The 14,970-nt window shown below is 45.5% G+C and overlaps 1 protein-coding gene across 1 annotated transcript in view; it reads right to left on the bottom strand.

Moving 5' to 3' along the window:
• Positions 1-5,692: 5,692 nt before the first annotated feature.
• The window catches only part of KIF6 (kinesin family member 6), a 177,621-nt gene continuing 168,343 nt past the window's right edge, over positions 5,693-14,970 (bottom strand). Inside the window, exons 21-23 of the mRNA XM_056852795.1 lie at positions 14,719-14,823; positions 12,707-12,813; positions 5,693-5,740 (exon numbers count right to left, since the gene is read on the bottom strand). Of these exons, the coding sequence (XP_056708773.1) occupies positions 5,724-5,740; positions 12,707-12,813; positions 14,719-14,823 (229 nt within the window). The 3' untranslated portion in view covers positions 5,693-5,723. The remainder of the gene's footprint in view (positions 5,741-12,706; positions 12,814-14,718; positions 14,824-14,970) is intronic.

A 14,970-nucleotide genomic window follows, 5' to 3' on the forward strand; every position in this document is an offset into this window, starting at 1 on the left:
GCATGGATCCATACAGCCATATTTTACTATACAAGCCTCCAGATGCAGCCGTCTTGGCGCCAAACCAGTACTTTGCGGCTGTCATCAGGTGGCACTCATGCTGGAAAAACACTGCCGGGGAGGCAACCCCAGCACACGAGGCTCATGCTGTTGCATCGCTCCCTGGAGCTGGCATGAATTGCCCCAGAGCCGGTGTCCATGCCGCAAGTGGACGCCAGTGGACACTTTGGATGCCGCAAGTGGCACGGACACCAGTGCAGGGGTCATGCCAGCTCCTATGCAGCTTTGCCGCAGCCCTTCAGGACTGCACGGTTAAGGCAGCCCACGTTCTATCAACCAGAGCCCCTGCCTTTTCCATTTTAGCTTCCTCTTTTGTTGAAGGGGATCCCTGAAGAGGGGAGGAGAGCACCATAACCAGAAATCCCCATAAGGTACTGCAAGGCCATTTATTTGCCAGCAGTTTTAGTGAGGTATGAACTCCAGACATCTTTTTTTGGGGAGGGGGGGTCTGGAGTATTATTTCACTCATTTTACAGGTAACTGTTTATTAGTGACTTGGGAGAACTTTGAGCCATGAGGAAAAATGGGATATAAATATTTTGATAACAAAATCTTTGAGCAAAAACCCAGTTTCTGGAGCTGTCATCTGATTGTTCACTATTGAAAGTAAGAGGGAACCTTGAGTCAGGTGCAGCACCAGTATTGACATCGCTTGAAGTTTTCATAGTTGAGACCAATGATCGCTTGCTCATGCAGAAATGCATTGATTTCTAATGACTTTTGACAGGATTGTTATCTCTAATGGCAGGAATAAACTATTGCTTTAAAAGCACAGTAAAATAGCAGGGACCACAAATCAATGAATGGAAAATAGAATATACCAGGCAAATACAAAAAAGGCTTGAATGTTTGGGGATGAGTTACTTTCCAGCTGATCTGAAATATTATATAATGAGCTATGGAGGAAAAAGTAAGGAGGTACAAACCACAAAGGGATTGTGCAGGAGAATCCCCCAGTGTATTGTGTCCATAGTGTACTAAAATCAGAGTGTTAAATGTTTCAAATGGCTTCTGCTAGAAAAAGTGGGTTTTGGTTGCTGCCATTTCATTGCCTAATATGAAATTCCAACATCCATCTCAAATACCAGCTCTCTGTTGTGCTGCTTTTGCTGTACGGTTGTGTAGACTAGATTTACACCACCTCTTTGAATAAATCTGATTTAAGCAGGTGACACCAGAGTAGGATACTGGGGGGGGAGGTGCATGCGGGAAATGCTCTTAAAAATATAGCTTTTTAAAAAATAAACAAAGAAAGGGCCAAACATAAAGGGACGCTTGAGATGTTTTTTTGACAAATGAAGATTCAATGGATTCAGAATGGCATTAGGGATGGGGGGATTCTACCAATCAGTTGGAGTATCTGTCCTGCTGCTTCTTGCTAGTGACATTTTAATTTTGCGAAAAGTGTTTCACCCTGACTTCCCAAAACATACTGGGTAGTTGAACAGTGGCAAGTTGACCTTGAGCAAGACCAACTTCTCAACCATCCAGGGAGCAGGCGTGAGTGATGCAGTCTGACAATGTCTCCCATGGGGGGGAAAACATGCTCACTCTGCATGCTCGCTGGAGGGTACGAGAGGCGCCTCTGAGCCAAGGCAGAGAGGTCCAGCCAGACAGTCTCTTTCATGGCCCAGTAGCTCACTGGATTGGTGGTCTGCAACTTGTAGGGTGCAGCAAGGTACTCCTTCACCATAGCAGCTGCCGTATTGTCTTGTGCACCTCTCGCTCCAAGAGGGGCCAAGTGCCTGCCTGAGGAACTCTATCTCCAGGGTCATCTCAGTGGTTGTTGCTGGGTCACACATGATCACCAGCAGGTAGACCTGCTTGGTGAGAGGTTCAAGGCAGTACTCAATGCTCTCTTGCAGCTTCTGCACCAGTGCACGCACTGCTGGAAGCAAGTCTGCATATCCTACAGCTGGCTCCAGAATGGCGGCCATCTTCTCATGAGCCATTTGGATCGTGGGAATGACCAGAGCCAGGTTTGCCATGTCAAACGAGAGTGACTGCGTGTAGTCTTTAAAGGTCTTAAGGACCTCCACAGCCTGATAGTCAATCATTCGCCTAGGTTGAGCTGGCGCTCCTCCTGCACATCTTCGATCTCAGAGAGCAATCGGTCCTGATTCCAGGAACTGTCTGCCCATTTTCTCTAAGAAAAGATTGTTGGTGCCCCCACCCCCACCCCGCTTACACTTTGTGCAAACCCATCTGCTGGCTAGTCAACATTGCTCCTTCCTTAGGCACAGTCCCTAGTTCTTTTTTCAACACAGTCAATTAAGCAGGAGAGAATCCCTCCTTTGCTGATTGTCTAGCTGCCTGATTTACTGGGAATTAAGCAGATCCTTGCTTCTCTTCATATGTCAGGAAAAGGGAAAAATCAGCTCAGACCAATTTTTGGGCAAGAACATTGTCACTTTGGGCAGGCAGCACATGGACATGCAGCAGGAAACAATTCTTAAGCAGGGCTGGCGTCGGCATACCCTGAGGTGGAGCAGCTACCAGGGCCCAGGGCTGCTGGTCAGGCCCACTGCTGCTGATTCCCACCCATGCCCCTCTCCTGCCACCTGCCTGCATGCCCTTCCCCCTCAGTTTGTTTGAAATGCTTTGTCACCCATGCTGCCAGCTGTCCAGCATCATTGAGGAAAGGCATGTGGTGCACAGAGGCAATGCTGCTGGTGTTCATGGCAGTACTCCCAGCTGCATGCACCAGTTGGGAAAGCATGTGTAGGTGGTGCATAGGGTTGCTGGGTCCCTCTTTGACACCAGTGGGATATTTGGGGGGGGCGGAGCCTGAGGAGGGCGGGGTTTGGGGAGGGGAGGGACTTCAATGTCATGGAGTCCAATTACCAAAGCGGCCATTTTCTCCAAGTGAACTGATCTCTGTCGGCTGGAGATCAGCTGTAATAGTAGGAGATCTCCAGCTACTATCTGCAAGCAACTGAGCATGTGCAGTGGGAGGGTTTATGAGTTGGGGAAGGTGGTGGTGATAAGGTATGAAAGGGGACCTGGTGGGGGGCAGATAGGGACCTCTGGGCATTGCCTGCCCAGGGGCCTTCAAAACTTGGAACTAGCCCTGTTCTTAAGCGTTGGGATTTTCACAAACAGTTCCTTCTGAGTAATCACTCTTGTATACATGTTAAAGGGAGGGTAGTGATTGTGATTCCTGGTAATTGGTTGTCATTTTGCACGCCACATCTTCTCACCCAGGGCTTCTCTGCAAACAAGGCATTTGGCATCAGAGTGATTTGCCCTAGCTTGAAACGATAAGTAGTATTTATCATATTGACAAGTTTACTCAGCCATTTGGTTGATATTGTAGCTGTTGGCTGGTACTCAGCATGTATGAGAGATTATTTACTTAGAACAACTTTTCCACTGGTGATTGAACAGTCTGAAATACAAATATAAACATATGTTCAAGGCATGCCTTCTGCTTTGCAAGCTTTGGGGCATTTTCCAAGGACTATGGAAATAATTGTGGTTGTTTCTGTACAGGTCACTAAGACTGCAATCTTACAGACAATTACTCAAGAGTAAGCCTGAATGAAATCCATGGGACATCTGAGTCAACACACATAGGATTGGTAGCCACTTATCCCACAGGAATGGCTAAAAAATTGGAGTGTGTATTCCCTGAAAAATGGAGAACATGTTTCTGATTAGCTAGCATGAATTTCAGATATATCCCTTTCTTGCCAGTCTGTGCCTCATGAATATTCAACAAGGCTTTCTTCATATTTATGGCACTCTCTTTGTACAAACTAGTCACGGTGTTCTGTACTTCAGAGCTAGCAGTTCTATTTCTGCGGTAAGGGAGCGTGATTAGTATGGAGGCCTACAGTGAATGTCAATTAGCAACCTCCCTTTTGGCTAATATTTATGCAGTCAGTAGGTATGCTTTTGTAACTCCTTTGGTGCCATCTGGCAGCAGCAGGAATGCCCTACAGCTTCAGGTTCTCCTATTAGCCACCATGTTCTCATCACTGATCTCTTAACTGCTCTCCTATTGCCAACTGCTGTCTCTGTTGTCTGGTGTAAAGCTCCCTCTGTCACTTCTGATGCTGTCAGTCATGGAAATAATCATGCTGCTGCAGCCACCAAGATGGCCACACAAACTGAACCTGTGGTAAATGCCCATGAGAGCCAGCGTGGTGTGGTGGTTAAGAGCGGTGGACTCTGATCTGGAGAACCGGGTTTGATTCCTCACTCCTCCACATGAGCGGCGGAGGCTAATCTGATGGACTGGATTTGTTTCCCCTCTCCTACACATGAAGCCGGCTGGGTGACCTCGGTCTAGTCACAGCTCTCTTAGAGCTCTCTCTAAGTGTCCTTCCAGTGGAAAATGAGCTTTGGGTCCAACCCAAAAAGTGCCCTCAAGGCTCTTAACACTTGCGTAACACCCTTCAAATAAAGTAGGTAAAGGTAAAGACAGTCCCCTGTGCAAGCACTGGGTCATTATTGACCCATGGGGTGACGTCACATCCTGACGTTTCCTAGGCAGACTGTTTACGGGGTCATTTGCCATTGCCTTCCCCAGTCGTCTACACTTTACCCCCGTCTCTCAGAGGCAAAGCCAGTCACTTTAGACTGCAGATTTTTAAATGAAGAGAAAATCAGCAGCAGCTTAATTTTTTTCCCCTTTTACTCTCTGATGCACTTCCAATGTATGTCAAGTAAATTAGTTTGTCGGTTCTACTACATTTAATAATTACATGTAATAAAAAAGATTATTTTCTTATATAAGGCAATCAGCACGGAGGTGCCCAAACTTGTCCATGAACGGAATGGGTCCGCACAGATGCAGGATTCCAGGATCCCAACAGCAGCCACAAAAATGCTCATCACAGAAAAAAGAAATAACAGATTTAGAAAAATAATCCAGTAGTTAGTCAAGGCTAAGTCCCAGGGCCATTTCGCCAGCTAGCACTTCACGGACTATAGTGTGACTGATGTCCTCATTCTTTGGTGAACAATGAGCTATGAAATGTCATTATATGATGGAGATCAGGTTTTGGAATGTAATTCTTGATCTCCAAATAAATGAAAGCTAGCTTTTTACAAAAAGGTTTTGGGGGGGGGGACAAAACAGTTTGCTGGCATTAATTGACGGCTCCCTAAATGAAGTTATATGGGACCAAAAAAAAAAACATTTTCTGCTTTTGCACAGTGCTTTTGAGTCAAAGGAAACACAGTGCTTTTTTTTTTTTTTTTGCACAGTGCTTTTGAGTCAAAGCGAAACAAAGGACCCAACAAAATGTGCAAATCCAACCTGTTGGGGATTAGGCAAGCATTTCATGAGATTCCAAAGGTCAGAAAAGCTCCTGGCAAGGAATTCTGCTGCTTGCGGTGGGCATGGAAAAACATTTTTAAAAGGTGCTAAATAATCATGATGTTTATAAGCCATATAACATGGCTATCAAATTCCTAATAAACTCACACTAGGGGTGCCTGTTGGGCTTTGCTTGTTTTTTGCAGTGATGGAAACGCTAAAGACACATGTTGAACACCATTTCTTGGGGGGGGGGGGAAACAGCACAATGTTATTTGATTTTGTTTTTCTGTTGTAAATTTAGCTGCAGCTCAAAGACCCATTGGTTCTGATCCTACAGCTGTTCTCTTCAGTTTCACTTAATTTTGAGATGGCAGATTTCTGCATAATTGAAAATTCACTTGTTCCTCAGTCCTGAAATAGATAACGACAAGGTTATTAGAAAAAATAAATAATTATCAGCTTGTCAATGTCTAGACAAAAATATATTTTAGAGAGAGATTGTGTGAACCTTGTGTTCTACCGTGGAGAGACAGGGTTCTTCAGTTATACTTTCTATTATTTCCATGTTTCCTGTCAGTAAGATGTTGCATGCTGAGTGTGATGGAACTTTCAATACCTAGATGCATGGAGGTTGTTCAAAACTTTTACAAAATTCAGTTTTAAGTAATTTTGTGCTTACACATTTGTCCACTAGATGTCAGTAAAAATTCTGCAGACTGTCATGCCATTGACCACTTCCATCTTCGCACTGATTGGTGACCTAGACAGCAATCTCTTCTAAAAGATGCGTCGTTTCCAAATGTACACACACTCTGAAGAGATGGGGGAAAACACCCCTTTCCTATTTTTTCCACCCACCCCCCACAAATCTGGGGGAGAATGAAATATATACAGTACTTAAAGGTAAAGGTCCCCTGTACAAGCACCGGGTCATTCCTGACTCATGGGGTGACGTCACATCCCGACGTTTTCTAGGCAGACTTTGTTTATGGGGTGGTTTGCCAGTGCCTTCCCCAGTCATCTTCCCTTTACCCCCAGCGAGCTGGGTACTCATTTGACCGACCTCGGAAGGATGGAAGGCTGAGTCAACCTTGAGCCGGCTACCTGAAACCAACTTCCGTTGGGATCGAACTCAGGTTATGAGCAGAGCTTGGACTGCAGTACTGCAGCTTACCACTCTGCACCACGGGGCTCCTATACAGTACTTAGTTTCTTATAAAAACTAATTTTACTACTTTACCTATATAAAATGCATCACTTATAACATATAAAATTGTACTAGCTTGTGGAAGTGGCCGTTCCATTCCCACACCTTTGCTTATTCCCCTCTATCACCACCCCTTCTTTCAGTCTCTCTGTTTCTTTGTCCACACCTCCCTCTAATTTTCTTTATCTCTCTGTTTTTCTCTTTCTCCCTCCACCTACACCCACTTTTCTCTCTCTCTTCCTCTCCCTCCTCCACTCATCATTCTTTCTTTCGCTATCCCTCCGTTACCCCATTATTATCTCTTCCTTTCTCTCTGTCCCTCATCACTTGCTTGGATCCTGCCCATTGCTGGATCATCCCTGGCTTGTGGGGTCTGTCTGCAGCCCCAGGGGAAGGGGGGGTCTGCCATGCCCTGTTTTCCCTGGCCTGCCCTCCCACCAGCCTCATCCTAGTTTTCTGGCCAGGGTCCCTCCAAACCCATCTGCCCAGCCCTGTTGCCACCTGCTCCCTCGCTGGGTCCAGCACCAGCCTGTTGCCAGCCTGGTGGTGGGAGAAGGCCATCTGGAATTGGTGGCAGCCAAAGAGGGCTGCCTGGCTTCAGTGGTGTGCTGGTCTTTTGAGAATTGGTGGCAGGAAAAGCCTGCCTGGTGTCGGCAGCAGCCACAGAGGGCAGCCCAGCTTTGACGAAGCCCATGGGAGACCTCCTGATGCTGATGTGGCTGGCCCCACAGGACCTGCTGAAGTGGTTGAGCTCAGGGGTGGCGATGCCTTTGCCTCTGGACAGCCCCTTCACCACTGGCTCTTTCACTGGGGTCTGTGCCAGCCTGTTGCAACCTAGCAGCAGGAGAAGGTTGCCCATTGTTGTTGGCGGCCACGGAGGGCCACCCAGCTTTGGTGGTGCACCGGCCTCTTGCAACACAGTCCAGCTTCAGCGGTGTGCCAGCCTATTGTGATCTGGAAGTGGGAGAACACCACCCTGCATCAGCAGCAGCTATGAAGGGCCACCTGGCTTCAGCGGCACACCGACCTCTTGAGAACCTGAGGCTGCTGAGAAGAGGCAGGGCTGGCGGTAGGGGCATTCCTGTGAAGGTGCTCAGAGGTGAGTTTGTGGGGGGAGGGGGTTAAAACTCCCTCATCCATTTCCAGTGAGTTTTTAGATTTTCCTGAAAATTTGAGTTACCCCAAGTTTGCAGAAAAACCTCCTTACTCGCCACCTGGCCCTGCTCTGCGCATTTAAGTATCTGCAGATCAGGGCAGCATTGGCTTTTAGAATATATGATATACTTACAGTGTACACAGGGATTATCTCATGTTGTAGATTGCCTTTCATTAAAATCTCCATACTACTCATTCTGACTAGAGTGAAACCTTGTTTTAGAATTTATTTTGCTCATTCTTAAAGATAAACCATTGTACAGAAGTTTGTTTCGGTGCTCCCCCTAATTTCAATTTTTTCATTGTGAATATTGAAAAAAAATCACCAAGGGGGGAAAAAAACCTTTTTCCTGACCCACTGCACTGCAGTCCCCATGACCTGAAGACATAAAATCCACGGAGATGCTAAAAAGAGGAACCTGCTCATTCTCTCAATCTTGCTATGCCACCCACATCCAGGCTTACACGCTGGCAGCCACTGAAATTTGAACACAGAGAGAATTCCAAAGTAATAATTAACTCCCATTGCAAAGGATTAAACTGCCTGTTCAAATTAATCTTTGTTTCCATGGCTCAGAGCCTCGAATCAGGATGAGCTGGGACTAGTTAATTTCCATCTTGGACCCCTTACGGTGGGTATTTTCCACTACATCAGTTTCATTTTTCCGAGCCTTCCCATGCTTCTGTTTTTTCTATTTATGAAGCTAATGTTCCACTCCGCTGGGCTCGACATACATTTTATCCTCTTTTCCTAGCTGATACGACATAGCATATATGGGCATTGATCTCACACAACCATTTAGAAAGTGTTGAGATCAATGGGTGAAGAATTGGGGAGCCGCAATCTCCTAGTTTAGATTGATTGTGCAGATAATGTTTGGACAGAACCATTCTTTGTCTTCCAGACCTTTCTGTGAAGAAAACCACATTTGTAGATGGACCTTGTTAACGTTATTGATTATGCATATTTGTCTACGTGGAGGTATAGTTCCATGGAGCACTACAGGAGATTTACTGTCTACAGCCCTGAGCAGCTCATACACATAATTAAAGCTCATACAATGGCAAGAGGTAAACTGCAACTGCATTATAGAAGCATAGCCCTTGGTAGCTTCTGGTTGCAGTTAGCTCCCTGGCAATCTAGCTGTTGTAACCCCAGTAGGGGTGGCATTAACCTTTAATCCACCTACTTCCTCTAATGGTTATGATAGAGAGAGTTACTGCACCCAGAGGAGCATGCCTAGTATTGTCTCTTCCAAGTTGTGGCTCCATGCTCCCTGGATCTGAGACTAAGCACTGCTATCTTCATCCTCTGAGGATAGGGGTTGCCAACCTCCAGGTACTAGCTGGCGATCTCCTGCTATTACAACTGATCTCCAGCCGACAGAGATCAGTTCACCTGGAGAAAATGGCTGCTTTGGCCATTGGACTCTATGGCATTGAAGTCCCTCCCCTCCCCAAACCCCGCCCTCCTCAGGCTCCACCCCCAAAATCTCCCACGGGTGGCGAGGAGGGACCTGGCAACCCTATCTGAGGCTCACACCATGCAAAGACTGACAATTGTGTGACAGGAGGAAAGTAAAAAGAGGCAGGGTCCCTGGCACCCCATGGAAAAACGATGCCCCGTTTTCATACTTTTCCCTTTGTGGAAGTGCTGTCCTTGTAGGAAAATGTGTTAACATTTGAAGCAGTTCATAGGATCATGCCGAGTCTATTATATATTGGGTAAATTATCTAAGCACAGAACAAGTAAGTTCAAATGGCCTGTTCAAAACACTGAATGGGTTTAATTGTTCAGTGCCAGAAAAGGTTTTTACAGATTAAACACCTCTGCCCATCTATCATCTGCAAAGATCCACCATCATACATTGCTACTGAATATACATGGTTATCTAGAAACAGCCCAGTCAGGCTTCTCAAGGCCTGATTCTCTAAGGACAAGAGTAGCCTTTGCCCATTTCCTTTGAATTCACTCCTGTCTCTCGATCAGATTTTCTTGGCTGTGCTGTAAACTGGTGAGTCAAGGTAAGGCAGGCTCTTATCATTAAGATGCACCCTTTTACAACTATGAAATGGGAGGTTTAAAAACAAGGGACTCTCGCTTAAACTTGCTGACCTTATTCTCTAATGGCTTGGTAGGAAATACGATACAAATTCAACATCGTGCTATTTTCAATACGGAGCTTGACAAGACGTTCGCTAAACTGAGACGCATGAAAACTCAGAGCCAAAGCGTGCAGAATGTTTGTTCTAGATGAAGGAAGGTGGCTGGCTTGCAGCCTTTGTGTTTACACCTGACAATTATTGCCGATAACCACAGAGATAGACTAAAACTCCACTGTGGGATAATGCTAACACCATCTGGTGGGCGCTGATAGCTTGCTGAGTAATGCTGTCATCAGCACTGGAGTGGTGATGGAAAGTTATTGCTTCACTAATCACAGCTGTTTTCATCTGCTCGGTATAATTTGTTCCTGTCACTAAACAATCACTCTTACACGGAATGAATTTTTCTTTCTCCTAAGATTAATAACTTCCTTGTTACCTTTAGGTGCCACTGTTGTCTATTTAATAACGGGTGTCTTCTACCGCTTGGCAATTTTAGTTACCTTTGGAAGAGAATGAAATGTTATACATTCATCACCTAGAGGCTAGTTCTTGTACAGTCTGGGCATCCAGGACATGCATTTGATTGAGGGTGGGAGCAAGCCATGGCCCGAGGCATCCTCCTCCACTGCACGCAGAACCAGTAATAGGAACCAGAGCTCATAGCAATACGTTCCTCTACAAGTTAGGCACTCTCACAGGATCTGGGCATTCTTTTATCCCAAGGGACGGATCAAGTGAATCAGACCTACTTTTGCAAACATTTACATACACGGCTCCCAGTGCACATTAATAGTGCCAAATACAGCATGGGGAGGTGGGGGAGCTTAAGGCACAGTGAAGAGTTTTCCTTGCTCTCCCCCTGAATTGCTATACTGGCAGGGGTGCTACAGAGGAGGAGACAACAGGAGTGGCTCGTGCCTCCCCAGACTGCCTGGCTTAGTAGAATAGAACCATAGAGATGGATGGAGCCATATAGGCCATCAACTCCCTGCTCAATTCAGGATCAGCCTAGAGCATCCCTGACAAGTGTTCTTTTAGCCGCTGCTTGAAGACTGCCAGTGAGAAGGAGCCCACCACTTCCCTAGGCAGCCGATTCCACTGCTGAACTACTCTTACTGAATTCCCACCCCCCTAATATCCAGCTGGTTCCTTTCTCATTGTAATTTAAACCCATTATTGCAAATCCTATTCTCTGCTGCCAACAGGATCAGTTCCCTAGGTGACAGCCTTTCAAAGAGAGCAATGATGCCCCCCTCAACCTCCTCTTTTCCAGACTGAATATTCCCAAGTCCCTCAGCCTTTCCTCATAGTAGGGCTTGGTCTCCAGGCCCCTGATCATCCTCCTGCTTGAACAGGTGTTCCCTCCCTCCTCTTGCTGCTGCCGCTCAGAGCTGGCGGGTGTGAATGGGGTTGGGGAAGTAAGTTATCTCACTGCTTTAGGTGGCAAAAGGAGTAGAGTTGGCCCAGGACCACAGAGAAACGAAGTGACACCACACTCTGCGTTCCCACAGAAAATGGGATGCTCAAGGCTAGGGTGACTCCAGCCTTTCACCTCTGTGCCCCCATTCTGCAGTTTGCTGCACTACAGATGGTACAGTAGCAGTTAGAAGAAAAATTTGAACATGTTGCTTTTATCTTTCCCTGCATCTATGCTGGCAGTTTAAATGGCCAGTCCTTCCCTCCCTCCTCCTTCATACAGGTGCCAAGGAGGAACAATTCTGGGCATGTCTCAGTCCCCTTTCCCTTGCCTTTATCTAAAACTGTACACTACATATTTTGATTTATTTTAGAAAATGTACGTGCTGCTTTCCCACTAATCCAGTTAACACTCAAACCGGTTAACAGGAAGGTCGGCACCTATATTCACTGAGAACCGTTTACTGGTGCCCTGCCCTTTGAAAAGGGGAAGAACCAGACTACTTGGTGGGGTGGGATAGTATGGTTGCAAGCAAGGGTGTATCTGGGGCTGGCTAGTTAACAGCAGCATTCTTCCACCTCCCTCCTCCTTTTGCTGGAAAACCTGCCCTGCCCTCCCTCCCTTTAAGTACAATATGGGATTAGCTGGTCACTTCTGGACCGCGCAGGAACATTTCAGATCTGTCTCTGGTTGGCCTTGAGTGAGTTCTTTTTTGCCCATTTCGTGATGGGAAGGAGTTTATGCCTGGTCAGAGCAGACTGGGAAAGCCCTAACTAAAGTGGCAGGCTTAGTCCTGGCACACTGTTATGTCAATTGGATTGGAAAGCACCCTGAGGTAACTTAAGAGAGAGGGAGATAACCAAACTGGACATTTCAGGCTGTCGGGGTGCTGCCGGTTAATGCCTGAACCTTCATGCTGACTGACATGTGGGAAACAGCCTGGATTGACAGCATCTCTCTGTACAGTTTTGATATGCAGGCAAGGACAAGTGGAGAGGGACTATGTAGCACTCTTGCCTTGCAGCCAGGGTAGGACTGCCCACAGTAACAGGGTGCCCACACTAATACGGTAGTTTACCTACTGCTCTTCTTCATTTCAAGTAATTAGTAAATCTTAATGTAATTTAATCTTGGTGTCTGTGGCTTCCTTTTTGGGCCAGGGACCAATAAAAGTAATAAACAAGTACACGGCAGTGTATTTCCAGATAGTCCACTGAGGATTTCCCAATCAAACAATGTTGAACCTTTAAATATCTGGGAATCACATTTAGTGATACGCTCTTGGAAGTACACTGAACAGGGAGCAGCACTACTAAAATCAAACTGCATGAAAGCATAACGCATCTGCAAATAGTGAATCACAGAACATATCACAAATGCTATAAATGGATGAGTCTACTTGATAACCTTAGATTGACTGTATTGTATAAGACCAGTGCACTTAGCAAAGTGTATTGTATTGTCAACCAGTGCACTTAGCAAAGTTTACCTTTCTTTTTCAGGAGATTCCGCCTCGCTCTAATGAAAGCTAGAATGTCAGCATCAGTTTGACGGTCTCCTGTGAGAGGAATGGATGAACTGGAACTTGGGGAAACTCTGCAATAATAAGATAATTGAGCTTTTAGCTGAGTTGGTCTGTTACTTTAACTTCACAATTAATCCTGTTTAAATGTTGGGTGTCCAATAATCTCATCTCTAGACACAGGACTTTGTGACCTCTGTTGATTCAACTGGATTTATGTGGGGCTCAGTACTAATTATTTAGTTTTATTTATGTGGTGTGTGTGCGTGTCAAGTTGCTTCGGACTTATGGATACCTTATAAATTACTGATCTCCAGAATCTCCTATTGTTAAAAGCCTTGCTCAGGTCTTGCAAACTGAGGGCTGTGGCTTCCTTGATTGAGTCTATCTATCATGTTGGGTCTTCCCTCTTCTTTTTGCTGCTTTCAGTGTTTTCCAGTGACTCTTGTATGATGTGACCAAAGAATAATAGCCTCAGGATGACCATTTTAGCTTCTAGGGAGAGTTCAGGTGTGGTTTGATCTACAACCTACTTATTTGTCTTTTCTGTGGTCCATGGTATCTGTAAAACTCTCCTCCAACACCACATTTCAAATGAATCAACTTTCTTCGATCAGCTTCCTTCATTGTCCTGCTTTCACATACATGCATATTAATGGGGACTACTATAGTATGAATTGATCTTGGTCACCAGTAATGCATCCTTACTCTTAATGATCTTTTCTAGCTCCTTCATGGCTGCCCTTCCCAGTCTCAATCTTCTGATTTCTTGGTTGCAATCTCCCTCTTGGCTGATGATGGAGCCAAGGAACAGAAAACCATTAACCATTTCAATTGCTTCACCAGCAACCAGCGGCAGACTCTAATCTGGAAAACCACGTTAGCTTCCCCACTCCTCCACATGAAGCCTGCTGGGTGACCTTGAACCAGTCACAGTTCTCTCAGAACATTCTCTGCCCACTCAGAGGCAGGTGATGGCAAACCACCTCCTAATGTCTCTTGCCTTGAAAACCCTAACGGGGTCACCATAAGTCAGCTGTGACTTGATGTAACTTCTACCACCATATTATACTTCATTTTAATTTTCTCTCCAATTTCATCTAAATCTAATCCAGCTTTCCTTATGATGTGTTCTGCATATAGATTGTACACATAGAGAGATAAAATACATCCTTGTCTGACACCTTTACCAATTGGAAACCATTCTGTTTCTCCATATTCTGTCCTAACACCACTTGGACTACAAAGGAGACTGGATTCAAATCCCACACTCCTCTTCTACGGTGTTGGTCAACTCATGTCTCATAGGGGTGGTTGAAAACAAGAATGGAACAAGGATTATGAAACACCTTGCATGTTAAGACCTCAATCCAAAGGTGCTACATGAGTGCTCACTACACAGCTAGAGGTCTTTTGTGACACTGTTCACAGCAAACACTCTGACAGCTTCAGAGAAAAGCTACCATCCAAATGAGTAGTGGCTTGCTTTTATGGCAAGATCTGCTGTGCAACAAAAAGATTCAAAGAAAAAAATGTCTGCCTGCTTCCAACAGTGGCTTTGAGATCCTCTCTTTAAAAAAATGGAAACAGAAGGCAGATTCACAGACTGTATTTCCTGGGGCCCTAGAGGAATAGAAAGACATATGTCAGATTTTTCCATTCTTTTAAAAAAGAAAATGCATGTTGGAAATGGAACAATATCATAGCCTACACAGACTTCAGGGTCTATTCTACTGACAGTTATTGGTGGTGGGGGGGATGTGAATATTTATATCCCCTTTCATTATGCACTGCTGAAAAATATGGACCTGTGGCTGACGGGAAAGGACTTGGGGAGTCTCATGACTCCAGGGTTATCACCAAACCCCAGATCATGGAAGCAGAGGTGGTAGAAAGCAAGACAGAGCAGCAGGCTGATACACTGGGAGAATGCGTGTAGACCTGCTAACTCATCGGATTGACGGGAAAGTACTGCATACCTTGCATTTGAAGCTGAGTTGCTGAGATGGCGCAAGCTGCTTGTCGCTGAAGATTCTTCTCTGAAGATGGCCCTGCTGTTATTTGGAACCCTAAGGAGAGAAAGACTGTGCAAAATCATGCTGCATTTTTTAATGTTATTGGAATCTGGGGGTGAGGGGATCATAATAAAATAATTAAATATTCATCCAGTTCAGATGGTGAACCTTTAGGGCATACAACCATTCATGGTTCTTTCAGGACTTAATCAACTG

Source organism: Euleptes europaea, chromosome 7 (assembly GCF_029931775.1).
Source record: "Euleptes europaea isolate rEulEur1 chromosome 7, rEulEur1.hap1, whole genome shotgun sequence".
Lineage (NCBI taxonomy): Eukaryota > Metazoa > Chordata > Lepidosauria > Squamata > Sphaerodactylidae > Euleptes > Euleptes europaea.